Raw genomic sequence first — 23,377 nt, 5'->3', positions numbered from 1 at the left:
ACAATTAAGTAAAAGTTTCTAAAAATATTAGTTTCATATTTAATATATAAGAATTAATTAATTAATATTACATGATGATATTTAGTTTTTGCTGCTTGTAATATTAATTAAGTGGAGCAAAGGAGATCTAATGCAAAGTTTCTTCACTAGGTGTTCAAGAAGAAGAACTAATGCAAAGGAGTTTATCATTTGAGTGGTGATGGGAAGAGGATCAAGCAAAAATAAAAATGGGATGAAATAGTTTTTTGTTTTCTATAACAGATATGAAGAGAGACGTTGGAACAGATAAACTTAGATGGGGTGCCTTTTAGAACCATTGACGAGGAGGAAAATATGATGTTAATAATAAGAAGAAGGTTTGATGGTGGGAAAAATTAAAGTGTAGTATAGGATTGTGATGGGTGTAGGAGCCTCAAACCAGATGAGTATAATTTTAATTTTACTAATTTCTCTTGTTTCGTATGAAAACCTGATATTTAAAATAATTTTGGAAGCAAATTTAATGTTAATGGAGTGTATATTGTATGTTAAGGGTTTATTTGATTCCAAGAAAAAGAGAGGCAAGGGAATAATAGAGAAGATACAGATAACAATTTTAATTATATTATTTTTAAAATGTTTAATTTAATTATCTAAATTTCAAAAAATACTTAATATTATCATTTTATATAACTTTACTAACATTATTAATGTATATTTGAATTAAAAAGATAATATTAAACATTTTTTAAAATAATAAAACTAAATTAAATTTTAAAATAGTTAGGTTAATTAAAATACGTGCGTTCCTCCAAAAATAAAAGAAAATAGGTGTATTATACGGAACCATAAAATGGTATCGTAAAAGGCAGGTAAACTCCTTCGGTTGGTGTTGCGCATCGATTGTGCCGTTGGAACATAAAATCACGACGGGTCATTCTAAAATTATTATGGCTAAAACTCTATTTTGGTCCCTTATAATTTTTTTTTATTTTAATTTAGTCTTTCATTAATTTTTGGTCTTAAATTGGTCCTAAATTAATTAATTGGTTTCAATTTAGTCCCAAATTAATTAATTAGTTTCAATATGGGACTTCCGTCCAAATTATTTAAACGGAGTTAACTTTTGGCTACGTGGATGTCACGTAGATGCATACGTGGCATTCACGTAGATGAGAAAATTATTTTTAATGCAATTTGGACGGAAAGTCCCACATTGAAACCAATTAATTAATTTAGGACTAAATTAAAATCAATTAATTAGTTTGGGACCAAATTGAGACAAAAAATTAATGAGAGACTAAATTAAAACAAAAAAAAATTATAAAAGACTAAAATAGGGTTTTAGCCAATTATTATCGTACTGTGTATAAGAAAACCTTTTCACGCTATCTATCAAACGCCAATTTTACCATTATCGATATTCTCTTATTTCACAAACTTATCTCTCGTTGGAATTTTTAAACGTAGCTGAAACTTAAAAAACAAGCATTTTTATTTGAAACTTAATATAGAGTTAAATAATTGAAAAAAAATATTTAGTATAATTTAATTAATATAAAATTATATGAAAGAAATATTTATATGATTTTTATATATAATTAATTAATTAATTTTAATATAAATGACACAATGGCTTGTGCAGATTGGTGAGTTCAAATCCATTTATCCGACCAAAAAAAAAAAAACCTTTTTTTAATAATGTTGCGGGTTGCATCAATTGTCCCGTGGCGGAGGCTAGGTGGGCCAAGTCACTGTCGAATCATGATGCTTGGGCTGCTGCGTTCTTAAGTAAAAAGAGTTGTGCCCTGACGATCAACTATAGCTTTTGGCCTAGTAGTAAGCGATCCAACAAATAAGTACACCTTCTCTCTTTTTTAAAAACATTAATAATATTTTTTTAAAATGTTACATCTGTAATATTTAATTTAATACTTTTTTCTTTTTCTTACACTTTTTTTCTTTTCAGTTTTTCATGCATTTTTTTTTCTCTTTTTTACTTTTACCTATTTTAGTACGTAATTTTACTCTCTTCTCTCTTCCCTTCTTTCAATTTTTACAAACATTCAAGTTGTAAAATTGGTGTGTAACACAATTGTTAGCACAACTATCTTGACAGTGTCAAGAGTACTAAGCTAAACATGAATTCTTTTTCAAATATTTTTTCTCATTTTATACTTCAAGAAATCTTAATATTAAATTTAATATTTTAAAACATTAATTTTAGTATTCTGTAAAGTATTTTTCAGAATAATAAAATCAGTAATTTAAAAGTATTTTATGAAATTGAATTTCTTTTACATACTTTCATAACATTAAATTTACTTTTTCATAATGAAGTCAAAGAACTTTTCAAAATTATGTAAAACTAATATTTTAAAAAGTACTTTTCAAAGCTATATAAAAAACATAACTCTGGAAAAAAAAATTCGTAACACTAATTTCACTACTATGAGAAATACTTCTCAAAATATTAAAATTAATATTTTCTAGAAAGTGTTTTCTATAATTAAATTTAATATTATATTTTCTCACACCGTGAAAGGGAAGGAGGAAGTGTTTGAAGAAAAAAATATGTTTGTCACCTTGAACACTATTAAGAAAGTCGCATTTACTTACGTTGTTGCATACCAATTTTATGTCTCGAGTGTGTTTGAAAACTGAAAAAGGAGAAGAAAAAAAAGTAATAATGTGAAAACTAAAAGATGGGAGAGAGAGTAACGTAAAAATTGAAATAAGGAAAGAAGTGTATAAAAGAGAAAAAAAAATGCTAAATTGAATGTTAAATGTGTAAAATTAAAAAAAAATTAGTTTAAAAAGAAAAAAGAAAAAATGTACTCATAAAAAAAAAATGAAATACACGGTATAAAGACACATCGAGGTTAAAGGTGGGCAAGAAAACCACAACCCAACCCAAATCGACAAATCCCCAGAAAACGGACTTTTTTTTTTTAACGGTTTCAGACGAATTGTCAATGCTGGTTAAAATTTTGGGTAATGATGAGTTTAGATGAGTGAGTTCAATTTTAAAATTTGAAACCCATCAAACTCAATTTACTCTTAGTTAGTTTAAACTTCAAACCAAATAAAGCCCATAGATATATTTTTTTTTGCTCGTAATGGTCTTATAATGTTATAATTAAAATAAAACACTACAAATTGAATAACCAATGCAAAACTTAAGTTGATAATTAAAATTAAACTTTAATATGAATAAGAAATGAAAATAAAAAAAGTGGGTGTTTGCATTTTAGGCTATCAGAAATAAAAACTAAATTTAAAATTATCTAATTACATAATTATGATAGATTTTTGTTTTGAAAAATTTAAAAGTATGTTAAAAAATGTAAAGAATCCAAAAAAAAAAATTGATTGGACATATTTGAGTCAAAATCATTTTAATCCGATTTAACTTACCCGAAATTGTTCAATTTAGAACTCAGAATTTGAAGTAATGTTTAGCGAAAATAAGATTAAAATTATAACATGTGATTTAATTTGGATTAGACATTTTAGAAATGAGTTTACTCAATGTTCAATCCTAATTAGAGTTAATAGTATAGAACCCATCTAAAGAATTGTTGATAAATAAATTTACCCCCCTTGCAATTATTCCGCTAACACTTATGTATAAAGGTATATTCATAAGAAAGGTTGCCTAACAAATTAACATTAAGAAGTTTCACTTAATTCTAATTATTTAACTAGTCACTAAACATCAACAAATCTCATTAGAGAGAGTTGAGTGAGAAGAATTCAAATCTACACTCAAAAAAAGTGAAACTTTATACCAAATTCTTAGTCACTTGGGTCAACTCAATTTCACAAAATTAAGTTTTTATTTTTCACTACTTACTGTATTCAAACTCCTATCAAGAAATTTACAGCAACTCAAATACAATGCCACAATCCACTAAGGTAAATACTTTAACCCATTTGAAAAAAAATTGTCTTTCTTTGTCTCGGACCACTCAACCTGTTACTAGCATAAAAATTTACTGATAATTGTAATGTGCAAATTATATTATTTGCTTAGACTTATGCAATTGACGTTAACCGATGGTTATAATTTTTTGTGGGAGTAGTGTTTAGAAGAAGTAAATTAAATAAAAATAATAATAATGTATTTGGTGGGTGGAATGTGAGTGAATTAATCAACAAAATTGCAAAATTTGTGCTGAATGCCAACCGTCTTGCCGTCCAACACGAGTATAGCGATGTTTTGGAAACCTACCAAACTCATATACATTCAATAAATACATTAATAGCCTTTGCCCCCTTTGCTTACACACAAAATAATATTATTTTTTTTTAACATTATCGATGAGTCATATGGTGAAGAAAATAAAAGGTTCAAATATGAAATAGAACAAAGTCTGAATTGTTACAAGAAGGGTCACTAAATCTTTCAATGAATATTGCTATTTTGAACCTAAGAAAACAATGAAGATAGGATATGGACCTCCGCCCAATTACACACAAATGGAAATCACAATGCAAATTGGACCATTCTTATCACGTGCCTTTTCACCTATTAAACACATTTTAAATCATAAACATACACATTATACATGGAAAAAGTTTAGTAATATTTAACATTATTTTTTTACAATCTCATTCATTTACAAGCTGATGTGGATTTAATAAATTTATTGACTTTATAGAATAATAACTAACTTATTAATCATATAAAAATGTTTTTTAATTAATTGATAATATATATTTTTAACATAAACATCTAGTCATATACGGACATGGATGTAAAAATAATATATTTAACTAAGCTTAGTTTGACTTTGATTAATTGACACACACCGTTTCGAAATTAACAATCACTTATAGTGTCAGCCAAAAAAAACATACATAACAAAAAAAAAATTAGCAATTTAAAATGGTATAGGCTTAGTTAATTATGTTAATGCCATCATCTATTTAGTCAGTTTGTTTAATTTTATATATATATATATATATATATATAAAAGTGCTTTCAAATACAATATTTTTTTTTAAAAGTACTTGTTTAAAAAAATTTCTTTTTAAATTTAAATAAATAAACTCGTTATCTTCGAATAGCATGAGGAATTTAGATGCCTCTTACTTCACCGGCCTGTAAAGAAATTATAAGCATAAACTCCAAATATATATATGTTTGAAAAATAAAAAGAGCGGAAATTAAATGAATTTATCTAACTTTTGTCAGTTTTGTGTATATGCGGCATGTATCACAACAACTTTTTTACATCTAATTTTCAACTTAATTTTATATATTATAAGAATAAAATATGTGTATTATTACTAATTTCACTCTCTTTAAATAATTTTATATATTATAAAAAAAATGTGTATTATCATGTTGGGAGCACCTTCTAGGTGTTGGCTTCAATCAGGGATCTTTGTCTTGCCTATATTGAACACATGATTAATAGTGCTAAATGTGAAGAGAAATAACTTCATTGGATTAGAATTTCGCCAAATGTGAGAAGAAATTCTCATTTATGTATATAGTTTGAGGTCGAATGTGGGACTTTGTTATGCTAGGCATGAAGGATTAGGGGTATTTGTCCCATCCACGTCGTGCATGAGTTGTGTGGCACTAGGCATGAGCGAGGTAGAGAGCTCATTGATTCAATGACATCAGATGTAGGTTGGATAACATTAGGTGCAGATTGCCTTATAAGAATGTATTGCTCGCATCATTAAATGAGAAACATGGATATATTAGATGAATCTATTGCATATTATATGTTGATAAGTGATAATTGGTCTATGTATATTGATATGAGATGATATATATATATGACTATATGGTTGAATAGTTGAGGTGTTTTTATATGTATAAGATGATTAATGTTGTTAGATCTATATCCATTACCTTGGGGTAATGCATATAGATGAATGTTGTTGAGGTGTGATGTTAATGATGCTTTAAGGCATTTAAGAATGATTTATTAACTTGTTGAGGTGTTGATGTTGAGAAAGCTATAAGCATTTAGACATGTTAATAAACTTAAAATTAGAGAATAAAATATTTTTTCAGTGTTAATTTACTATTAAAATTTTGGTTATTTAAGTGCATTTGAAACATTTTCTTAGTGTGTAATTGTCGAACGTAATTTTGTTGTGATTTTTGAAAAAAAATCAGTCATTGACTTGGCCGAACACTATTTAATAGAGATGAACATTACTTGTCATAAATGTTCTTTCGAGTTTAAGAATCGATAATATTTTAGCTTGGAGACCTATTTGATATAACCTTTATCATTAGTTTCTTTGTAACACTATTTATGTGTAATGACATGAACTTATTAAATCAACATGATATATTTGATTTGGTAGGTGGTGATGTGTTACTCAGTGATTTGGATGAAAAAAATGAAGAGTTTGGATGACAATCAATATTTTCTTATGACCAAATGTGATAAAGATGAACAATCAAATTACTAATAATTATATAATAAATTATTAAATGATACATTGTCTAAAAAAAATCAAATACAGTACTATCATATAAATTTAATAATTCACATTACTTAAGAAAATGATGTTATAAAAAAGTTAACAAAATTTAATTTAAAAAGAAGAAGTAAATTTTTAAAATAAAAAAAGAAGAAGAAGTAATTTGACGAATAATGAATTAATATTTGGTGAGTGAAGCAAAGCAAAGCAAAGAAAGGGAAATAGAGGGAAAGGACATGAAAGAGGAGAAAGCATCGAAGTTGAAAGGCAGGAAGGGAAAGAAACAGAAGAGGTTCCACGTGGCAATCCTCGAAAGTAACGAAGCGAAGTTGAACCAACCTTGGAATCAGAACCTTGACATCGCACTTATGGTTTTCCTATAAATACCATAACACATTGTCCCTTACTCCCATCATTTAAAGTTTCAACACTTGGTGCTCTCCGTCCCTCGATCCAGATCTCCAATGGCTTCCCTTTCGCAATCTTCCATGTCCCTCACATCTCTTTCCAATCAATCTCTGGTATATACAAATCTCCCTTCTCTTTCTACCGTTTCCTTTTCATCTTCTTTGCATGCCCAATGCCTTTATTTTTCCTTTTCCAGATATATTATTACATTCTAATCTATTCACCTTGAGACTTCCTTCACCATTCATCTTCCAATTGAAGGGCTCCGACTCTAATTTTCCTTTAAAACCCTACCTTTTTTTCATTATCTATTTTTATGCAAGTATGTTAGGTTTTTAGCAGCTAAATGCTCTTGGTACTGGCTTTTGAATATAATTTATTTCATATGAAAATCTGTTTTATTTGATTGTCCTAGTTTTGAATATATATTCTTAATTTTTAGTCGAATTGTCCTGCAACAACCGCATCCGCCCTTAGAAATAAATTACTAGCATTTCATTGCTTGTGAGTTGTGAGATTTTAGTTTTACATGGTATGGTAGCATCATGATGAATTTGGGATTGATTCTGTTATTTTTTGCTTTATGACTAAAAAGTATAAACTAAACGGCTCTTGTGTAATATTTTGTGGTGCTTCAAATTATATTCTTATATACTGCCTGCACTCATTCAGTTCTTGTTGGATTCGTAAATAGGTACCTCGTGCTAGTTTTTCCAACCCAAGTTCAGTTTCCCTTTCAATTAGGGGGAGAAATTTCCCATCCATTGCTTTGCAATCTAGAGGACGTCGGTTTCAATTCAGATGTGCGGTAAGATTTGCAGATAAAAACCCATATTTTACCATCGCCTAAAGTCATTGTCTCAGCCATGGGATCATGTAGCTTAAATTTACTCTGTCGCCTCTATCTTTAGTTTAACATTCTAAATGCTTAAATAAGTTTTGGATTGTGGAAAAATTACCTTTCAACTTTGGCTTCTGCTATTGAAATTTGCAGAATATCTTTTCATGTTTAATTAACACTGTTGCCGTATGCTCATAATTTTTTTATTATGTGCTTGGAATTATGGATATCCATAACCAAATGTTACCATACGTTATGCAGGCAAAACCAGAGACAGTGAAGAAGGTGTGTGAAATTGTCAAGAAGCAGTTGGCACTGCCAGAGGGTTCAACTGTTACTGGAGAGTCTAAATTTGCCGCACTTGGAGCTGATTCTCTTGACACGGTATTTTTGTATTCATCTATTTATTTACTGGCTTAAAAAGAAAAGAGTTAGGCTACAGTTCATACTGCTGATATAACTGGAAATACTTGGATCAATTTGTTCAACGTCAATGATAGACTACAATTGTTTTCCTTATAAGCTTGAAGTTGTCTATTTATTTCTCACCTTACTATTATCCTGTCCGTGATGGAAGGCCTCAGTTTGTTTAAGCAATTTAGTTCTCTTTTTCTGCGGTTGCTTAATTCCATTAGTCTATAATGTATATCATGGTTATATTCCCTCACCTCACCACACTCTACACCACTCTAGACTCAATTGGCATGGCGTGCTAAACTTTCGTTCTTGTATCGGAGAGATCAGAAGACAATATCTGTAGTTTATGTTTGATGATCTTTTACTTGATTAATGAATATTTCCTTTTCAATTTGTGCAGGTTGAGATTGTGATGGGACTTGAGGAGCAATTTGGTATCAGTGTGGAAGAAGAAAGCGCCCAGAGCATCACCACCGTTCAAGAAGCTGCTGATATGATTGATAAGCTCCTTGAAAGCAAGGCTTAAATTAGTAAAGAGGACATGCATGTCCATTTTGGAGTTTTCTGCTATTTTGGTAGAAGGGAGTTTAAATGTTTTAGTTTTTATCTTTGGTATTACAGTTTGATTGTTCTTCAAGTAACTGCTAGTTCTTTTGTGGTTGCATATGGATTGCTATAATAATAGTTTTAATTTTATAGAACTCGAGCCTTTCTGTTCCCATTGAATGATATTGGTCCTCAAAAAGAATAAAATCACTTCCGTCAGGTATTTCCATTATTTAGGCACTTCTTGTGTTCTTTACTTCAAAATACTTAAATATGCATGGCAACAAAAAATGTGTGAACGATCGCTACAGGCTTTTCGATGGCTGATTACATATCAAATAATTAGGTGGGGCAAAGCTTTTTGTGCTTGTAATTTGTCTTTGTTGAGAAATTAAACTAACCATTAACTAGTGGTTTCTGAATAGTTTTTTTATTGTATAAAATCTGAATAGGCTAGAAGTAAATATTTACTCTTTTCTTGAACCAAGTCTTGGTACATCTTAGCATCCTACTGAGACTATTGGAACAATTAAGGTGCAACTTTGTTAAGATTCAATATTATCACTGCCCTCTTCCCAAAAAAAAAAAAAAAAGTGATGTAAACTAGCTTTAACTTGTCTCTCTGTGACTGTATGTCAACTACTTAAATAGTGTGCAAGGAATGGCAGATTAAGCATTATAGGTATTTTACCAGAGAAAGGGAAGATATTAAATAACATCTTGTTATTGAATAGGATGGAAAAAGAGAAGGAAGGAGTCCTTGTTAGTGTCTGTCACAGTCTAAATCTAAGTTCCTTTTCTAAGTTAAGGATCGAAATCAAATGTTAATGATATGAAGCGCAGTAAAGAATCAATCAGTTAGACATGGGCTAGAACTTGTTATTTATTATTATTTTTGAGTACTTATTATTTAATTTTACTTTACATCTCTAACTTCTTAGCTTGGAGTTGGTGTAACAAAGATCTAATTCTCTTAAAACTAAGATTCATAGATTCCAAATTAAATCCATCCCTGTTAAAATAAAATAAAAAATACTTTATAATAAATATTTTTTTTAAAAAAAGAAAGAAAATAAGCACACACCAAAAACATTTGATTATATTACCGATATATATATGGGAATGAACTCCCTAAACAAATATGAACTACTAACAATATCCATTATCAAATATAAAAAAAAAAACTAACAATATCACAAAACTAGAAATATTAACATAATCTGAAGAACTTGCTGGGCTTAACATTGGATAAATTATTACATGATCTATGAACATTTTCATCATTCTCTACATGAGACATAGTCAAGTGTTGTTAATTATTTGTCGTAGATTAAATCATACAGAGATTAGTCAAAAGTAGTTGAAACTCGCTATAAAGCCGTGAGAGTTCTCTTGACATTCGGAATTGCGAGCAGGTTGAACTCCGATAGATGAAAATGCTCATCGAGAAGACAAAAAACGCAGAGTCCAAACTTCGTATGGCACATTTATATTCATTATTCAACTCTAACTGGAACGTATTATTCTCCTAAATTCACTCCTTATCATTATCTTTATTCTATCTCTCTCTTGTCTCGTGCAGTGCAAATAGGACTTATATTCAACTCAAAGAATCATCACTTACACAAACATAATTACCTTAATTTTTATTTTTAGTATCAAATACAATAACTTGTAAAATTCTGAAATATAACATTGCTACACAGTGGATTATATGGAGCTACACCCATCACAACAATCACTTGCATATAATAATACGATTGGAAACTGTCATTAGCCTAATTAGTATCTGTATTAAGGCCCCAAAAAGCAAAGGATATGCTTCAACTGGTGGTTCCGAGCTAAAATAATTAATCTCAACATTACCTAAACGTATAAGAAATAATTTTATATGTTTTCAACTACATATTTATAATATCAAGTCCTCAAAAAATAAATAAATAAATAAATAAAAAATAATATATATATATATATATATATATATATTCTCAAACGATGAAATATTATTATAGATATAATTTTTAAAGTAATTATTATAAAATTAATATTTATCATATTTGACAATATGACAAAAAAAATGTTTACATTGTCTATTTATTGACTATTTTCTTAATAAAAATTGTAATAATTCATATTCAGGAGTATTTTGTCACTCTAACGTATATGTTACCTTTTTATTCCATCCATTTTTATTTGAATTTTTTTTAATTAAAGTCATAGTTATCAAGGAATTCTAGCCTGATTGATTGAAAGATGCGTGTATGTTATAAATCTCTTTAATATTTTGTTTGATTTAAGGTCATAATTTAGAAGGAAAAAAATTAATTATACAAGATTGATGATTGATACTACCTACAAATACATATATTTGTACATTACAATTTTTTTTTTCTTAAATACAATATTTTACAATTTTTTGCGCAGAGTCCATAGATCTTTTAGACTTCAATATGCAAATAGAACTTCGAGTATCAATATGGATTTCAGAACGAAACATTGACTAACGCTAAATATTTTACGCACTACTAATAAATTTGGGAGTCCATGTCTTGTGTAACAACATTCACTAGCAGAGGACATCTCGGGCATCGAGTAGAACGAACATGAAGACATTTTTTCAAAGACCATGTGTATTGTTTAAGAGGACACGAAAAAATTATGTTGGAGTCGTGTAAAATCTTATACGTGTTTAGGAAGATGTGAAAATTAAATTATTTTAATAATTAATTATAAGTATAATCAATTGTTGTTATAGTTGATTATAATCATAATATATTTTTGTTTAGATGAATTTGTTGAAAAACAACAACAAAAAAATTAACTTTTATGAATTTATATCTAAATATGTTCTAAATAAATTAGCTTTAAGAGAAAAAAAAAAAGCAATTGAAAAAATATTCATAAGCTTCAAAGTTTTATATTCATAAAAAAAAACTGGTTATAAATTAAAAACCGTTGTCTCAAGCAACAAACTTATTTTACAAAGTTTTTTTTTTTCAATAAAAAACAATTGAAACTCGGGAGAAAAAAGCTTTCCCAAACGCACAGTATATATCTACAATTCAAATTTAATATCACTTGGTTAAGTCACGTTAGTTGATCTACTGTGAATAGTGGTGGTCATACAATACATTGTACACTAAATATGATATCCAAGGAATAAGACAGCAAAACCAGACAAGACAGGATTACCTAAACACTATATTATTGAAATTTGTCACTTGATTTGGCAGCATGTAATCGATAATTGGAGGAAAAACAATAAGAAAACGCCTGATTCCTGCTGATTACGTGTTTGTCACGTGCACTTCAGTTGCAAGTTGCAACTTGGAACATATTGGCACTTGCTCAAAACATGTACCGTCACCTAAATTGATTACATGCAAACATGACAGCCGGAATCAAATAAATCTTACATTTTGATCTGAACGAGCGTTACAGCTATACGCAAAGTGAAGCTGGAAATGCAAAAAGGCTCCTAAAAGGTTCAATCATAGGCCTCTGATTGGAAAGATAAAGGATCATTTAACATAATGGGAAAACAAACCAAACAAAAAAGGGCTAACCTCAATAATTACACCTGGTAAATCAACAGTAGAATTATGAAAAAGAAAAATGATACTGTTGGGAAAGTTATAACTTATTCTCAAGCTAATCAAGAAAGAAACAGGGGGTTTATTATATTATCATATGCTACAAGGTAAGAATGAAAAATTAACATACAAGAAAGAGAATCTAGTCTACAATAATCGGAATCTGCCATATCCCAAATCACTCATACTCTCATATACTGCAAAGACCAATATGCTGCTAAACCTGCAAAAGCAGTAGTGGCTAGGTTACCAACTAGAGTTCTAGGAGCATTGGAGGAAGCCTGCATTGATCCAAATGGAGAAAAAGCAGAAAGTGGTCCAGGAGCGATCATGTCATCTGGGTTTGGAGGGCTTGGATTGGAGGGAATGGTGGGAATGTCAGAGCCAGCAGGAGTTGGCAACACACCACCAGGGGAAGGCAACAGTGGAGCAATGTCTGGGGACAACTCTTGGAAAGGGGACAGTGAAGATGGAGGAGGATCTGTTAATGTTGCTGGTGAAGATGAGAGTGTGGGAACTTTGGGAATAGGCTGTAAATATGATGAAAGAAGAAATGAGGGCATGAAAGCCATGATGATCATGAGTCTTAGATAAACAATGTATGATGCTATTCTCATCGTGAAGAATATCCAAGTTACACTGCCTGAAAATGGATATAATTGTTTGAGGGTTTTTCTGAGGGAGATGAAGATGTGTGAGCAATTAGTGGAAATAATGATGGCGAGCCTTTAAATCGTCAGGCCCTTAAGGTCTGCAGGTTCTCGTTTCTCTCTCAACTCCTATCTAAGACTATAGGTGGGTCAGATGGGATACCACGTGGCAAGAGTGTATTGGATGATGACAAGGAAACATAGTTTTTAACCTTGAGGAAGAGACAAAGATTGGAAAAGGCTTCCATGTGATGCGTTTGGTGAGAGAGAATCCTTTTCGCCCCGTGATATTTGGTGCCCTACAGCTCTTTATTTTCTGTTGATTCTTAAAGCTAATTTGTTAATTATAGCAAACAAGAAAACTGACTGTAGTCTTGCTTTACAAATTGCATAATCATAGTGCTTCGTCTTTCAAGGGTGATTTAAAAATACCCGGCAAAGAAAAAACAGAACTAGGATGATGCAAATTTTACTGCGTATTTCTTACTCCTACGAAATGAGATGTATGACATGACTTCATGCGACTATTTTGCATGGCGCATCAAGTCAAATTTTTAACGCTAGGTTGTCTCGTGACGAACATTCCTATTAGCATAAAGGAGGCTAGGCTGGAAATTTTTGTTGCTTTAGCAGTATTATTGTCTTATTGAAATGATTCTTCTTACATAGCTGACAATCTGTCTTTGGATGTTAATGTAATGAGGTACCAATCAAATAGGAATCTTAATCATATTCATGCAGTTTCATTTTAGTGTTTTTTACGCAGTTTTATAATTGTGCCCTATATACGTTGCTTCTTTATGTGTTTAACTGATTGAAAGGAGTCTAAGCTTGGGAAATTTCCATCTCAATCATGTTAATTTTCTATTACATAGATATTAAAAAAATGGAGCGAAAATTCTAGCTTAATCAATTTAAGGAAAAACCTTGGAGATGAAAAAATTAGTTGACTTATATTTTAATGTTCACGAAGATATAAAGTACACATACTTTACATAGAAATACAGTGAAGCCTGGGTGGAATTCACCAAATTGATCAACCTTTATCTGGAATTTAATAAGACCTGAAATAAGGGTAAACGGTGAACTACAGAAGTTACAGATTCTAATGAGAGGAACAGGGCACAAAATGAAACCTACAATTATTCAAATGCAGCGAGGAAGCCGCTGCAATTCCATGGCTGCCAGCCCAGCTGTTTTGGCTAAAGCTGGTACACCTGAACTTTTGAGTTCAGAAACTATGACTTCAATTCTTGAAATCTCTGGTATGGATATTGATAATATCATTGCATGCAGCAAGTATTGTTTGCAAGCATAACCTAAAGCATGAAGCATTCGCTGCACCATCAAGTGAGGAATGCCTCTATTCCAGGTCTCTAGGATCACAGTGACCTTGGGGAGATTGGTTAGTATACCAGTGGTGGCTTCTCTAGGTGCTGCCTTGAGCAGTAATACGACACATTCAGAAGCCATATCAGCAATGGTGGTTTCTGTGGAGGCACTCAACTCAAGCAAAATACTAACATTGCTTCCAAAGTCTGCTATATCTTTTATGCATTGTTGGGGATCAATAGCACCACCACTCAACTCGGGAGGACACTTACCTAAGAGAGTTGGTTCTGTTGTGTAGCTGAAGCCTTTGGTACAGCTGACTGAACGTGCTAGAAAAGCCCTACACAGCCCAAGAGTTGGTTCCAGCAAATCGTCCATACCCTTTGCATATACAAACTCAAGAAAGTTGCCAATCCTCCTAACCACTTTCAAATGAGAGAGTATTTTGGACTCCATCTCAGGAGCTGAAGCCAGAGCAAGACACAGCTTAACATTATTCACATTTGCATTTGAGAGATCACCAAGCAAGAACTCAAAGCATTGTGAAATTGTCTTCAGATGAAGAATGTCCGGAATTGTGATGAAACTGAACTCCAGTAGCATGACAAGAAGCTTCTGTGCATAGATAGGAATAGGATCTTCATCTTCAATCAAGGTCGGGTAGAGAGGAAGAAAACGGGTATTTGATATGAATTTCAGATCCTTCAATCTTTGCTCTTCTTCAATTGGTTCACTCAAAAGTACAATCATCACATCAAAAAGAATTTTAAGGCACAAAAATCTGGCATCACCATCCTTGTTACCCTTGTAGAGAACTGTCAAACTCGGGAGGATTTCACGTATGAAAATGTCAGGATTGCCAAGAATCACAGGAGATTCCTCTGTGAGAGACTCGAAAATTCGAAGAAGGGTTATTTGGAAGTCATCTCTTCCCTGAAATACAATCAATGAAGACAATGATATCAAATACTAATTGTTACCTAAAAGTGAACCTGGTTTTGCTGAAAGTGCCATTTGTCATGCAACTAATTGTATGATCCAATCAACGGTAATCAGTGAAATAATTGATGAAGGACCGAAGGAGAGAGATTAAGTAGCCAAACAATATGTGAAAACTAGGCAGGCCATGAATAAAATACAATTGCTCATTATAATTAAGTTAAAACCTAAAATTAAGCTAAATCAAACATACACTATCTATCAAGGGAAAAATTACCATTTAATGTTGTTAATTACTCAATGTGAACAAATAAGATTCAATAACAAGTAATTCTTCACAAATTTCTTCTTTAAGTTCATAAATCTGATACAAAACTTCATTTACAACTATCACCTGCTCAACTAGAGCAAATAAACATTCTACTGAAAAAAAAAATTATAATCATTCTCCCTGAGCATGAAGTTGAGATTCAATACACCACTTTACTTTTATTGACTGATCTGATAAAAAAGAATTACACCTCTTTATCATATAAAATAAAATCTAAGATGACACCATTTTTTAATGATTCATGGTAATAAATAACAGCTTTTTAATAAGAATTTTCATTGCACATTTTCTGGAAGCCATTTTTTTTTTAACTTTTAAAGAAAAATACTATGCTAATTTTCATAATTTTTTTAGGACATTTTTATTAAAATTATTTTTTATCTATAAAAAACAAACAATTGGCCTTAAACTTTTAAACTGCCTTATGATCAATTATTTATTCTTGGCGGACATCCTTAGACATTAATTTTCCGTAAACCAAGTTCTTAATCAAAAAACTATCTCATGTTTTCAAAAATTCATTGGTATCTATCTAGCGACTATATCTTGTCACACTTGATATCTAAAGAAATTTAGCAGATCCACTATGCTAGAGACATATTCTTTCAACACATTTAAAATTATTATTAAGTGACATTCAGGCAGAATTTACTAAATAAAAGTAAGACGCACGAAATAACCCCTAGGACTTATTTAGTTGCGTAAAATCCACTCGATAATAAAAAGAAAACTAGTTACAAAAAGTATAGAAAAGGTGCTAGCATTTCTCTTAGAAGGACAGAAGATACAACGGCTGAGCCATATACCTGAAACGGTGTCTCCACGAGTTTGATTAGATTCGCTAACTGCCGTAAGACTTGTGGTGTCACGACTTTGTGCTTAAATGTTGAACTTCCAAGAAGATGAAGGACAACGGGAAACAAATGGATGTTGGTTTTTGAAGCAGATCTGCTGGCAAGGGCAGAGATGTGTCCGTGGCGCCTTGCTCCCATCATTTGCTGGACATCCCCTGTTATTATATCCAGTAAGCCAGGAATACTGGATGCCACAATAGGCACAAATGCATCCAAACATTGCCTCACATAGGCATCCTTCTCTTTTCCCAGCCTGTCTACCACAGAAAGTAACTTTTGGCTACAAAAAAAGTGTGGAAGCCACCTCCTGCCATGTTTACACAGGAGAGCCACAAGGACTAGTGCCTTTCCTCTTAAAACTTCAGTACCTTGCTCGACAAGAGCCAAAAGACTTGGGATCAGATTTTTATCCTCAGCGAGTGGTAGAAGATATCTTCCAATATTTGTGAACGTGTTTCCAAGGATTGCCATGTTAAGAAGATTTAAGCTGATTTGTTGCTCTCGTGGACTGCCCTTGACAAGAGCAGAAGCTAGATCCTTGAATGAGAGTTTCTCTATAACCGACTGAATGCTAGGAGGATTAAAACGGACTAAGCGCACCAAACATGATCCTGCAGTGAGCCTCATACTCTCTTGTTTCCCTGCCGCTCTATAGATATAGCAGAGATTACTAATAACATCTTGACTGGTCAAACGCCCTACCCAGAACCCTCCTTGACTGCAAATATTCTCAATTGTTCTCAATGCATACAATTGAGTTATATCATCCTCACCCTTTCTCAATATTGATGACACAAATGATATTAATGAATTTGGAACCTGCAACCAGTTGGAAATAATTGAAACATGAAAAATGTGCACTTAGAAAGCAGGCGAACAAAGTTTAAAGGGCTGACAGGAGGGGACAAATTTGACTAATGACTACAAATACATTACCATAATGCAAGCAACGTGTCTAGAAAATTTTCAATTCTTGTATACCAATATTAGGGATGTCAAGCTTCAAATGACCTAGGGAGGTGGACAACAAACATAATATGCAACAAGCTCGGAAGCTAACCTGCCAGCCATACGTAGTCCTATTGTCCTTTGATGGAGATTCAAGTTGACTGTTATCCTTGCCATCCGCATTTTGAGTGGATATATAAAATAGTAACTCACCCAAAGCAGCCATGGAGAATCTCCTCACCTTTTCCTGCCTATCTCTAAGACCATCAGTCAGCGCACCTAAAATTCCAGAATTAGCCAAACTATCATCAACAAAAGTAGAGTGCCTAATCAACAGACCGATCAGTGAAGCAAGTTGAACACGCAAAGCAGATGCCTTGGATTGACGCAGCAATTTTACAAGCATGAGCATTATTGGCCCATTGGTCAAGATATTAGCTGCGTCAGCATTACTGCTTAACATCTCAAGGTACCTAATCACATTCTGTTTCTCTCCAATGCTGGTATTTCCATTCAAAATGGCTAATATTCGGTTGAGGACTGCCTCCAATTGCTCTTTAGGCATCTTGACAAAATCAGATGCTTGCAATGCCTCAAAAGGGAGAGAAGGAATGACTTCTAAGACTTTATCAACTTTTCTGCTAGGCATTACAGGTCTGACCGAGAGATCAGATGGATGCCAAAGAACCTGGGAAAGGTTGTTAGACAACCTTGAAGAATCAGATTCAAGGCCAGATCCTGAGTCTTCTTTAACTCCTCTATGTTTCTTTACCTGAGGACTCACGCTGGGAGAAATAGCGGATATGTCAGGACAGTCAGGAGCTGATTCATGATCAAATGACCTGGGATCATCTGAGGCTGGAGTGTTAACAACAGATGGGGTGTCCAACTGGTGTGTATTATTTTCAATCTCCTCCACTTTTCCCTGATTAAGGAAATGATTGTCCATTTTCTCACTGGGCACAGGAGTTGTTTGTTCAGCGCCATCAGAGTCTTCATGCGCATCATCTTCAGTATTCTCGTTAAAATCAAGTTCCATGTCAGTGTTCTCAATTTTAACTTCAGAATCATTCTCAGAGTTATTAGGCAAGGGGCGTCGATAGTTTTCCTTCTCGTTTTCTTTCTGTAAATTTGATTTTGCTATCCTTGACAGTCTTAAAAGATTCACACCCTTGCTAATATTGGAAGGATCTTTCTGCTTTACGTCAAGTGTTCTGCCAGAACCCTTTGTCTGAGTTCTGTGGCCATTTGGTGTTGCCCTTGTTGGTGTCTCAATGCCTCTGGATCCTAAAACAGAATTTTCATCCTTCTTCAACACCCCTTTGACATCTTTTTCACGATATTTAGGAGGGGTCCTGTTATGCAAAGCTTTATCTCCATTACGTTCTGATAAGCATGGTTTGGCATGTAGCCCTATCATATCATCAAATGCAGGTTGAGCAGGCAGAGGCACCAGAGTAAATTTGGTTCTCCAAAAGGCATGTCCACAAAGCTCAGGCCAATGTATTCTTTCAGCTGGATCTTTTACCAACAGGGAATTAATTAAATTCACAAAAGGTCGACTTGGATTACCAGGGAGAGGTGGAGTCGGATCAGAAATGATTGATTTTACAAGCTGAGTTAATTCTCTTGCCACAAAGGGAGGCTTCCCAGTATAACATTCATATAGTACACAGCCTAGGGCCCAGAAATCAGAAGCATAAGAATGGACTCCACCATCCTCAAAAAGCTCCGGAGCCATGTAATAGGGCGTTCCACGTTTTGCTCGCGATGACAACTAAAAAGGTATACAAACTTATTAGAAATTAACAGATATTTTAATTCATGGAGAAAAGTGACAAATATTTGAGTAATGATCCGTGTAATCATAAAGATGTCAGAAACTGGTAGAGTTAGTTAAGCATACCAAGGGAGAAGGAGCTTTTGATATATCTTTCAATTTCCTAGCCAATCCAAAATCACATAGCTGCACCAATCATGTTTAAAGTTCACACTTATTTCAAATTAGATTTAAAAAATCTGAAGCGACTGAACCAACCAACAAACACGCACACGGAGCATAATAAAAGGTACCTTTGCACATCCATTTTCATCTAACAGGATATTTGATGGTTTCAGGTCACAATAAATTATTCCATTTGAATGTAAAAATCTGTACAACGTATCAGTTTTAGTGGGGATATAAGAATAATACAACCTAACGGTAGGAAAAACAGAGACAGAAAATTAAGACTTGTGAACCTACTGCAAAGCTTTGACTAGATCATAAGCAAGATCATGAACCGAGTCTTCGGGAAGTTGACTATCCTGCAATTCATTTCATCCACATAATCAATACTAAAGCCAATTTAATATTGCATAACATAGCACAAAAATTACCAGGGTCCACAGATTACAACGGATAATTTAGAAATTAATAGTTTACAGTAAGATGGGGGATCCAGAACAAGCAAACAACCTAAACACAATCACTTGAGATTTTTACAAAGCTATGTGTAACAGTAAGTGTGATTCCCACTTCAAACGAACGAAGCTACAATAAATAAAAAACGCTAAAAAAACTACAAGCAAAGAAATCGGTACCTGTTGTAATATGGAAAGCAGATCCCCTCCAACACAGTACTCCAAAACCAACCATAGGTGAGCAGAAGTTTCATACCTACACAGCATTATTGGACCATACTTTAGAAAAATACTAACCCGAATTAAGAAATAAACATTTAGACGAGACGATTCCCAAAAAAGGAAGTCTCACACAATATATTATTTATTCATACATAATATAACAATTAATAATCACTTCAATATTCATAATTCAAAGGATAAAAGGAAGACTATCCTCGTTTTTATAGTCTTCAAAATTTCAATTCGGAGCAAACATTTTTAATAGGATTTCCTAATTTTTGAATTCTTCCTAATTGCTTCTGTCTGTGAAATGATAACTCTTACCATTCATGAAACTTGAGCACATTTACATGATCCAATGTGTGAAGAATCCTGACCTGCAAGAGGATTAAAGAGGTTAATTCGCGGTGTCAGTACATATCAACACGCACGATACAGCTGAGGATCTGCTAGAGATGTGCGAAAAACACATCACCGATGCAAACAACAACAATTAACAATTAATTAAAGGAAAAACAAAGTCATAGCATATTAAATGAACTGTATCACAAAAGTAACAAAACCTGAATTAGTTTTCCGAAAATGAATTACTTACCTCTTCAAGGACCTTAGTCTTCTGTAATTTATCGACGCTTTTGATGGCGAAATACTCGATAGTCTTCTTCTTCCTGCCTTTGTAAACGGTCTGCGCATACACAAAAAGAGAGAGAGAAAAAAACGATCGCGCGTTAAGACGCTGATTAGAGCTTAAAAACGAAAGGGGGAGCGGAAGAAGGAAGAGAGAGGTTGCGTTACGGAGTGTTTGCCGCGACCGATGGCTTCGTAGATGTGGTATTGGTTCATCTCGATAGGGTTTTTCTTCGCAGATTTCAAATGTTGCGGAGGAACATGAGAGAGAAATGAACTTGTTGGATACGATTGAACGAAGAGAGAGAGAGAGAGAGTGAGACCGTGCGAACGGGCGGGGTATTTCAAAAATCAAAATTATGGGATAGTTCTATTTGTGCATCCAAACAGAGACTAAGGACACAACGAGCGCAATTTTGAAATTGGGAAGGGAATATACTTTTGACTCGAGTAACGTTCACTATCTAGTAAAGTTGTCATTTGTTAAAGTGTTTCCACTTTGGAAGATCGTTTGTAAAATTAATTTTAATTTGTAAAATTAATTTTAATTTGTAAAATTAGTTTTAATTTGTAAAATTAGTTTTAATTTCATATTCTTTCAATTTTACATATAAATATAGAGTTAATCACTTATACATTGTCAGTGTAAAGTTTTTTTTACACTGATAACCAATTATATTTTTTAATTGTGTCATGTCACTGTAAATATATTTACTTTTAAAAGTGACATAGTACAATTAAAAGATATAATTGGTTACTAGTGTAAAAAAAATTTACACTGATAGTGAATAGGTAATTAACTCATAAATATAATATAACCACCCGGTTGAGTCAAGAGAAGTTTGAATACTATACACAAAAAATTTATATTTAAATATTTTTTTATATTATAATTTTATAAATAAAAATATACATAAATATAATATTAATAACTAAGATTAACATGAAGATGAGAATTAGAATAATAAACATAATGATAAGATCATAAATTTGAATTACGTAAGAATAATAAATGGATGAATTGAATAATTTTTTAGATAAATCATAATAAATCGGATAAAAATAATTTATTAATCTAATTAAATCAAATTAAAAACTCATATAAAAATTTAATTCATTCAATTCATTTAAACTAAAAAAAATTCATCCATTGATGATTTCTTTTTTTCAAATGCTAAGTTTTTAATCGAAAGGGTTTGCTTTAAGAAATAAACAAACTTATGAAGACACTACTTCCTGAATTAAGTTTTTCTTTCGCTATCTCTAAAAAAAGCACTCCTATGGCCATGCCTTTATCGATGCAACTGTCAAGTAAAAGATGCACTAAAATAAGATTGGAATGGGAGATCTGGACTCACAAGTAGTTCTACAACTTACTTGTTTTAAGCAAAAAAAAAATTAGTTAGATTAGTTATATCCGATAGGAAATAAGTTTATATTGCTATCTTCCAATCATAGCTTCTACTTGTCTAGTTGACTAATAGAATAAGCAACTCATTAATGTTTTAAAAATAAAATAATTTGTATTTTAAAAATATTTTATTTATCTTTTTTTTCTTTATAAGCTGCTATATTTTTACACGACCTTTTATAATTCACAACTTTTTTATGTTAGAATAGTCTTATAAAATTTCAATCTAATAAATATCTCATTGTAAGCCAGTGAATTTTGAAAAAGTAATGGATAGATCACTAACCATCCAAAAAATTAAATGGATGAATTAGATCTTATCCATTATTTATTTTTATTGTAATAGATAGATTAAGTGGATTTACTTGTGGGTGAATCACGTGGGTGATGGATAAATGGATTAATTTGTCATCCCTAAGTCTATAGGTAAGCATGGTCCAACTCAATCCAACCTAGGGTTTATTTGGATGGGATTGGGCTTTGAAATTGGATTTGATGCCTTTTTATGATAGATTTGAGTTACATTCCAAATTGCCCAACCCAATTTAATACATAATATTTTCTTACACAATGTAGATTTTATTGAATTATAATGTATTCATAATAAAAAAAAGTTGAATAGTTATTAATATTATAACATATTTATAACGAAACTATTTATTTAAAAAACATGTATTACAAAATATACCTTAATTTAAGATTTTCACTTTTTTTTAATTTAAAATTCTAACTAACATAATGTTAAAATTAATACATTGTATCAAAGATGCATCAAACTGGCCTTGTTCTCATGTATTTTTGGACTTCAATCGAGTCGAAATTAGTTTTTAGAAAATAATCCAATTAAAAATTTGGCTCAGATTTAGGCTAGAATTGGTCCAGTCCAACCTGACCTATGCTCACTCCCAGCTTAAACCTTTTTGTCTTTTATTTAATTTCAATGGATAAAATAAATAATATAAATATAATATAAAATAATAATAACCTTATAAAAATACTATAAATAGTAACTAAAAAAAGAATTCAAGTTTTGTAACGTGTAACATTGTACAAAGTTACTAAATATTGTTGATTTTATCAATAATTATATTGTCGTGATTTTAGGGTTAATTCCTGAGAAAATCCTAAGAATTAAGGAGTTCTCAAGAGTTTTGGGCATTTAGGGCATTGCTCTTATCAGAGGTTGAGTTTGACCCTTAAGGAAAAATATATAAGGTTCATTTTAAGGCTTAAGCTTCATATTCATTTCTTAAGAAATCTTAAAGATATAGTAGTGAGAGGAACTTTGGTTTTCTCAATTTTTTATTTTTCTTTCTAACTTTCTTGGGAGTGTAGAATATCTTAGTCAATTAGTTGGTTGATGATTCTAAGCTTAGGAGATTAAGAGTCTTAGTTGGTGCAAAGTTTCAATATTAGCTCA

General features: G+C 31.8%; 3 protein-coding genes across 3 annotated transcripts; 1 reads left to right on the top strand and 2 right to left on the bottom strand.

Moving 5' to 3' along the window:
• The first annotated feature begins 6,773 nt into the window (after window positions 1-6,773).
• Window positions 6,774-8,879, top strand: LOC109803682 (acyl carrier protein 1, chloroplastic). Its single transcript, XM_020365366.3, has 4 exons — window positions 6,774-6,956; window positions 7,538-7,651; window positions 7,946-8,068; window positions 8,502-8,879. Exons 1-4 carry the CDS (start codon window positions 6,900-6,902, stop codon window positions 8,625-8,627), a joined length of 420 nt encoding a protein of 139 aa, XP_020220955.2. The 5' UTR covers window positions 6,774-6,899; the 3' UTR covers window positions 8,628-8,879.
• Window positions 8,880-12,299: 3,420 nt separating this feature from the next.
• AGP25 (arabinogalactan protein 25) lies at window positions 12,300-13,155 on the bottom strand. Its single transcript, XM_020366221.3, has one exon. It carries the CDS (start codon window positions 12,855-12,857, stop codon window positions 12,423-12,425), a length of 435 nt encoding a protein of 144 aa, XP_020221810.1. The 5' UTR covers window positions 12,858-13,155; the 3' UTR covers window positions 12,300-12,422.
• Window positions 13,156-13,817: 662 nt separating this feature from the next.
• LOC109803942 (kinase family with ARM repeat domain-containing protein) lies at window positions 13,818-20,972 on the bottom strand. The gene is made up of 10 exons (XM_020365644.3): window positions 20,715-20,972; window positions 20,515-20,604; window positions 20,244-20,296; window positions 19,878-19,953; window positions 19,540-19,601; window positions 19,368-19,446; window positions 19,201-19,260; window positions 17,407-19,071; window positions 16,299-17,165; window positions 13,818-15,155 (listed from the first exon to the last, which is right to left on the bottom strand). The coding sequence occupies exons 1-10, from the start codon at window positions 20,760-20,762 to the stop codon at window positions 14,037-14,039; spliced, it is 4,119 nt and encodes a 1,372-aa protein (XP_020221233.1). The 5' UTR covers window positions 20,763-20,972; the 3' UTR covers window positions 13,818-14,036.
• Between the last annotated feature and the right edge of the window lie 2,405 nt (window positions 20,973-23,377).

Source organism: Cajanus cajan, chromosome 1, assembly GCF_000230855.2.
Source record: "Cajanus cajan strain Asha chromosome 1, NIPB_CcT2T_4, whole genome shotgun sequence".
Taxonomy (NCBI): Eukaryota; Viridiplantae; Streptophyta; class Magnoliopsida; order Fabales; family Fabaceae; genus Cajanus; species Cajanus cajan.
This window is presented reverse-complemented; position numbering and strand designations above follow the sequence as displayed.

Coding starts and splice junctions, on each gene's coding strand:
- AGP25 (XM_020366221.3), bottom strand. CDS start 12,857: ATGAGAATAGCATCATACATTGTTTATCTAAGACTCATGATCATCATG.
- LOC109803942 (XM_020365644.3), bottom strand. CDS start 20,762: ATGAACCAATACCACATCTACGAAGCCATCGGTCGCGGCAAACACTCC. Junction 20,605..20,714: donor TCGGTCGCGGCAAACACTCC/GTAACGCAACCT, acceptor GTGTATGCGCAG/ACCGTTTACAAAGGCAGGAA. Junction 20,297..20,514: donor AGACTAAGGTCCTTGAAGAG/GTAAGTAATTCA, acceptor ATCCTCTTGCAG/GTCAGGATTCTTCACACATT.
- LOC109803682 (XM_020365366.3), top strand. CDS start 6,900: ATGGCTTCCCTTTCGCAATCTTCCATGTCCCTCACATCTCTTTCCAAT. Junction 7,652..7,945: donor GGTTTCAATTCAGATGTGCG/GTAAGATTTGCA, acceptor TACGTTATGCAG/GCAAAACCAGAGACAGTGAA. Junction 8,069..8,501: donor GAGCTGATTCTCTTGACACG/GTATTTTTGTAT, acceptor CAATTTGTGCAG/GTTGAGATTGTGATGGGACT.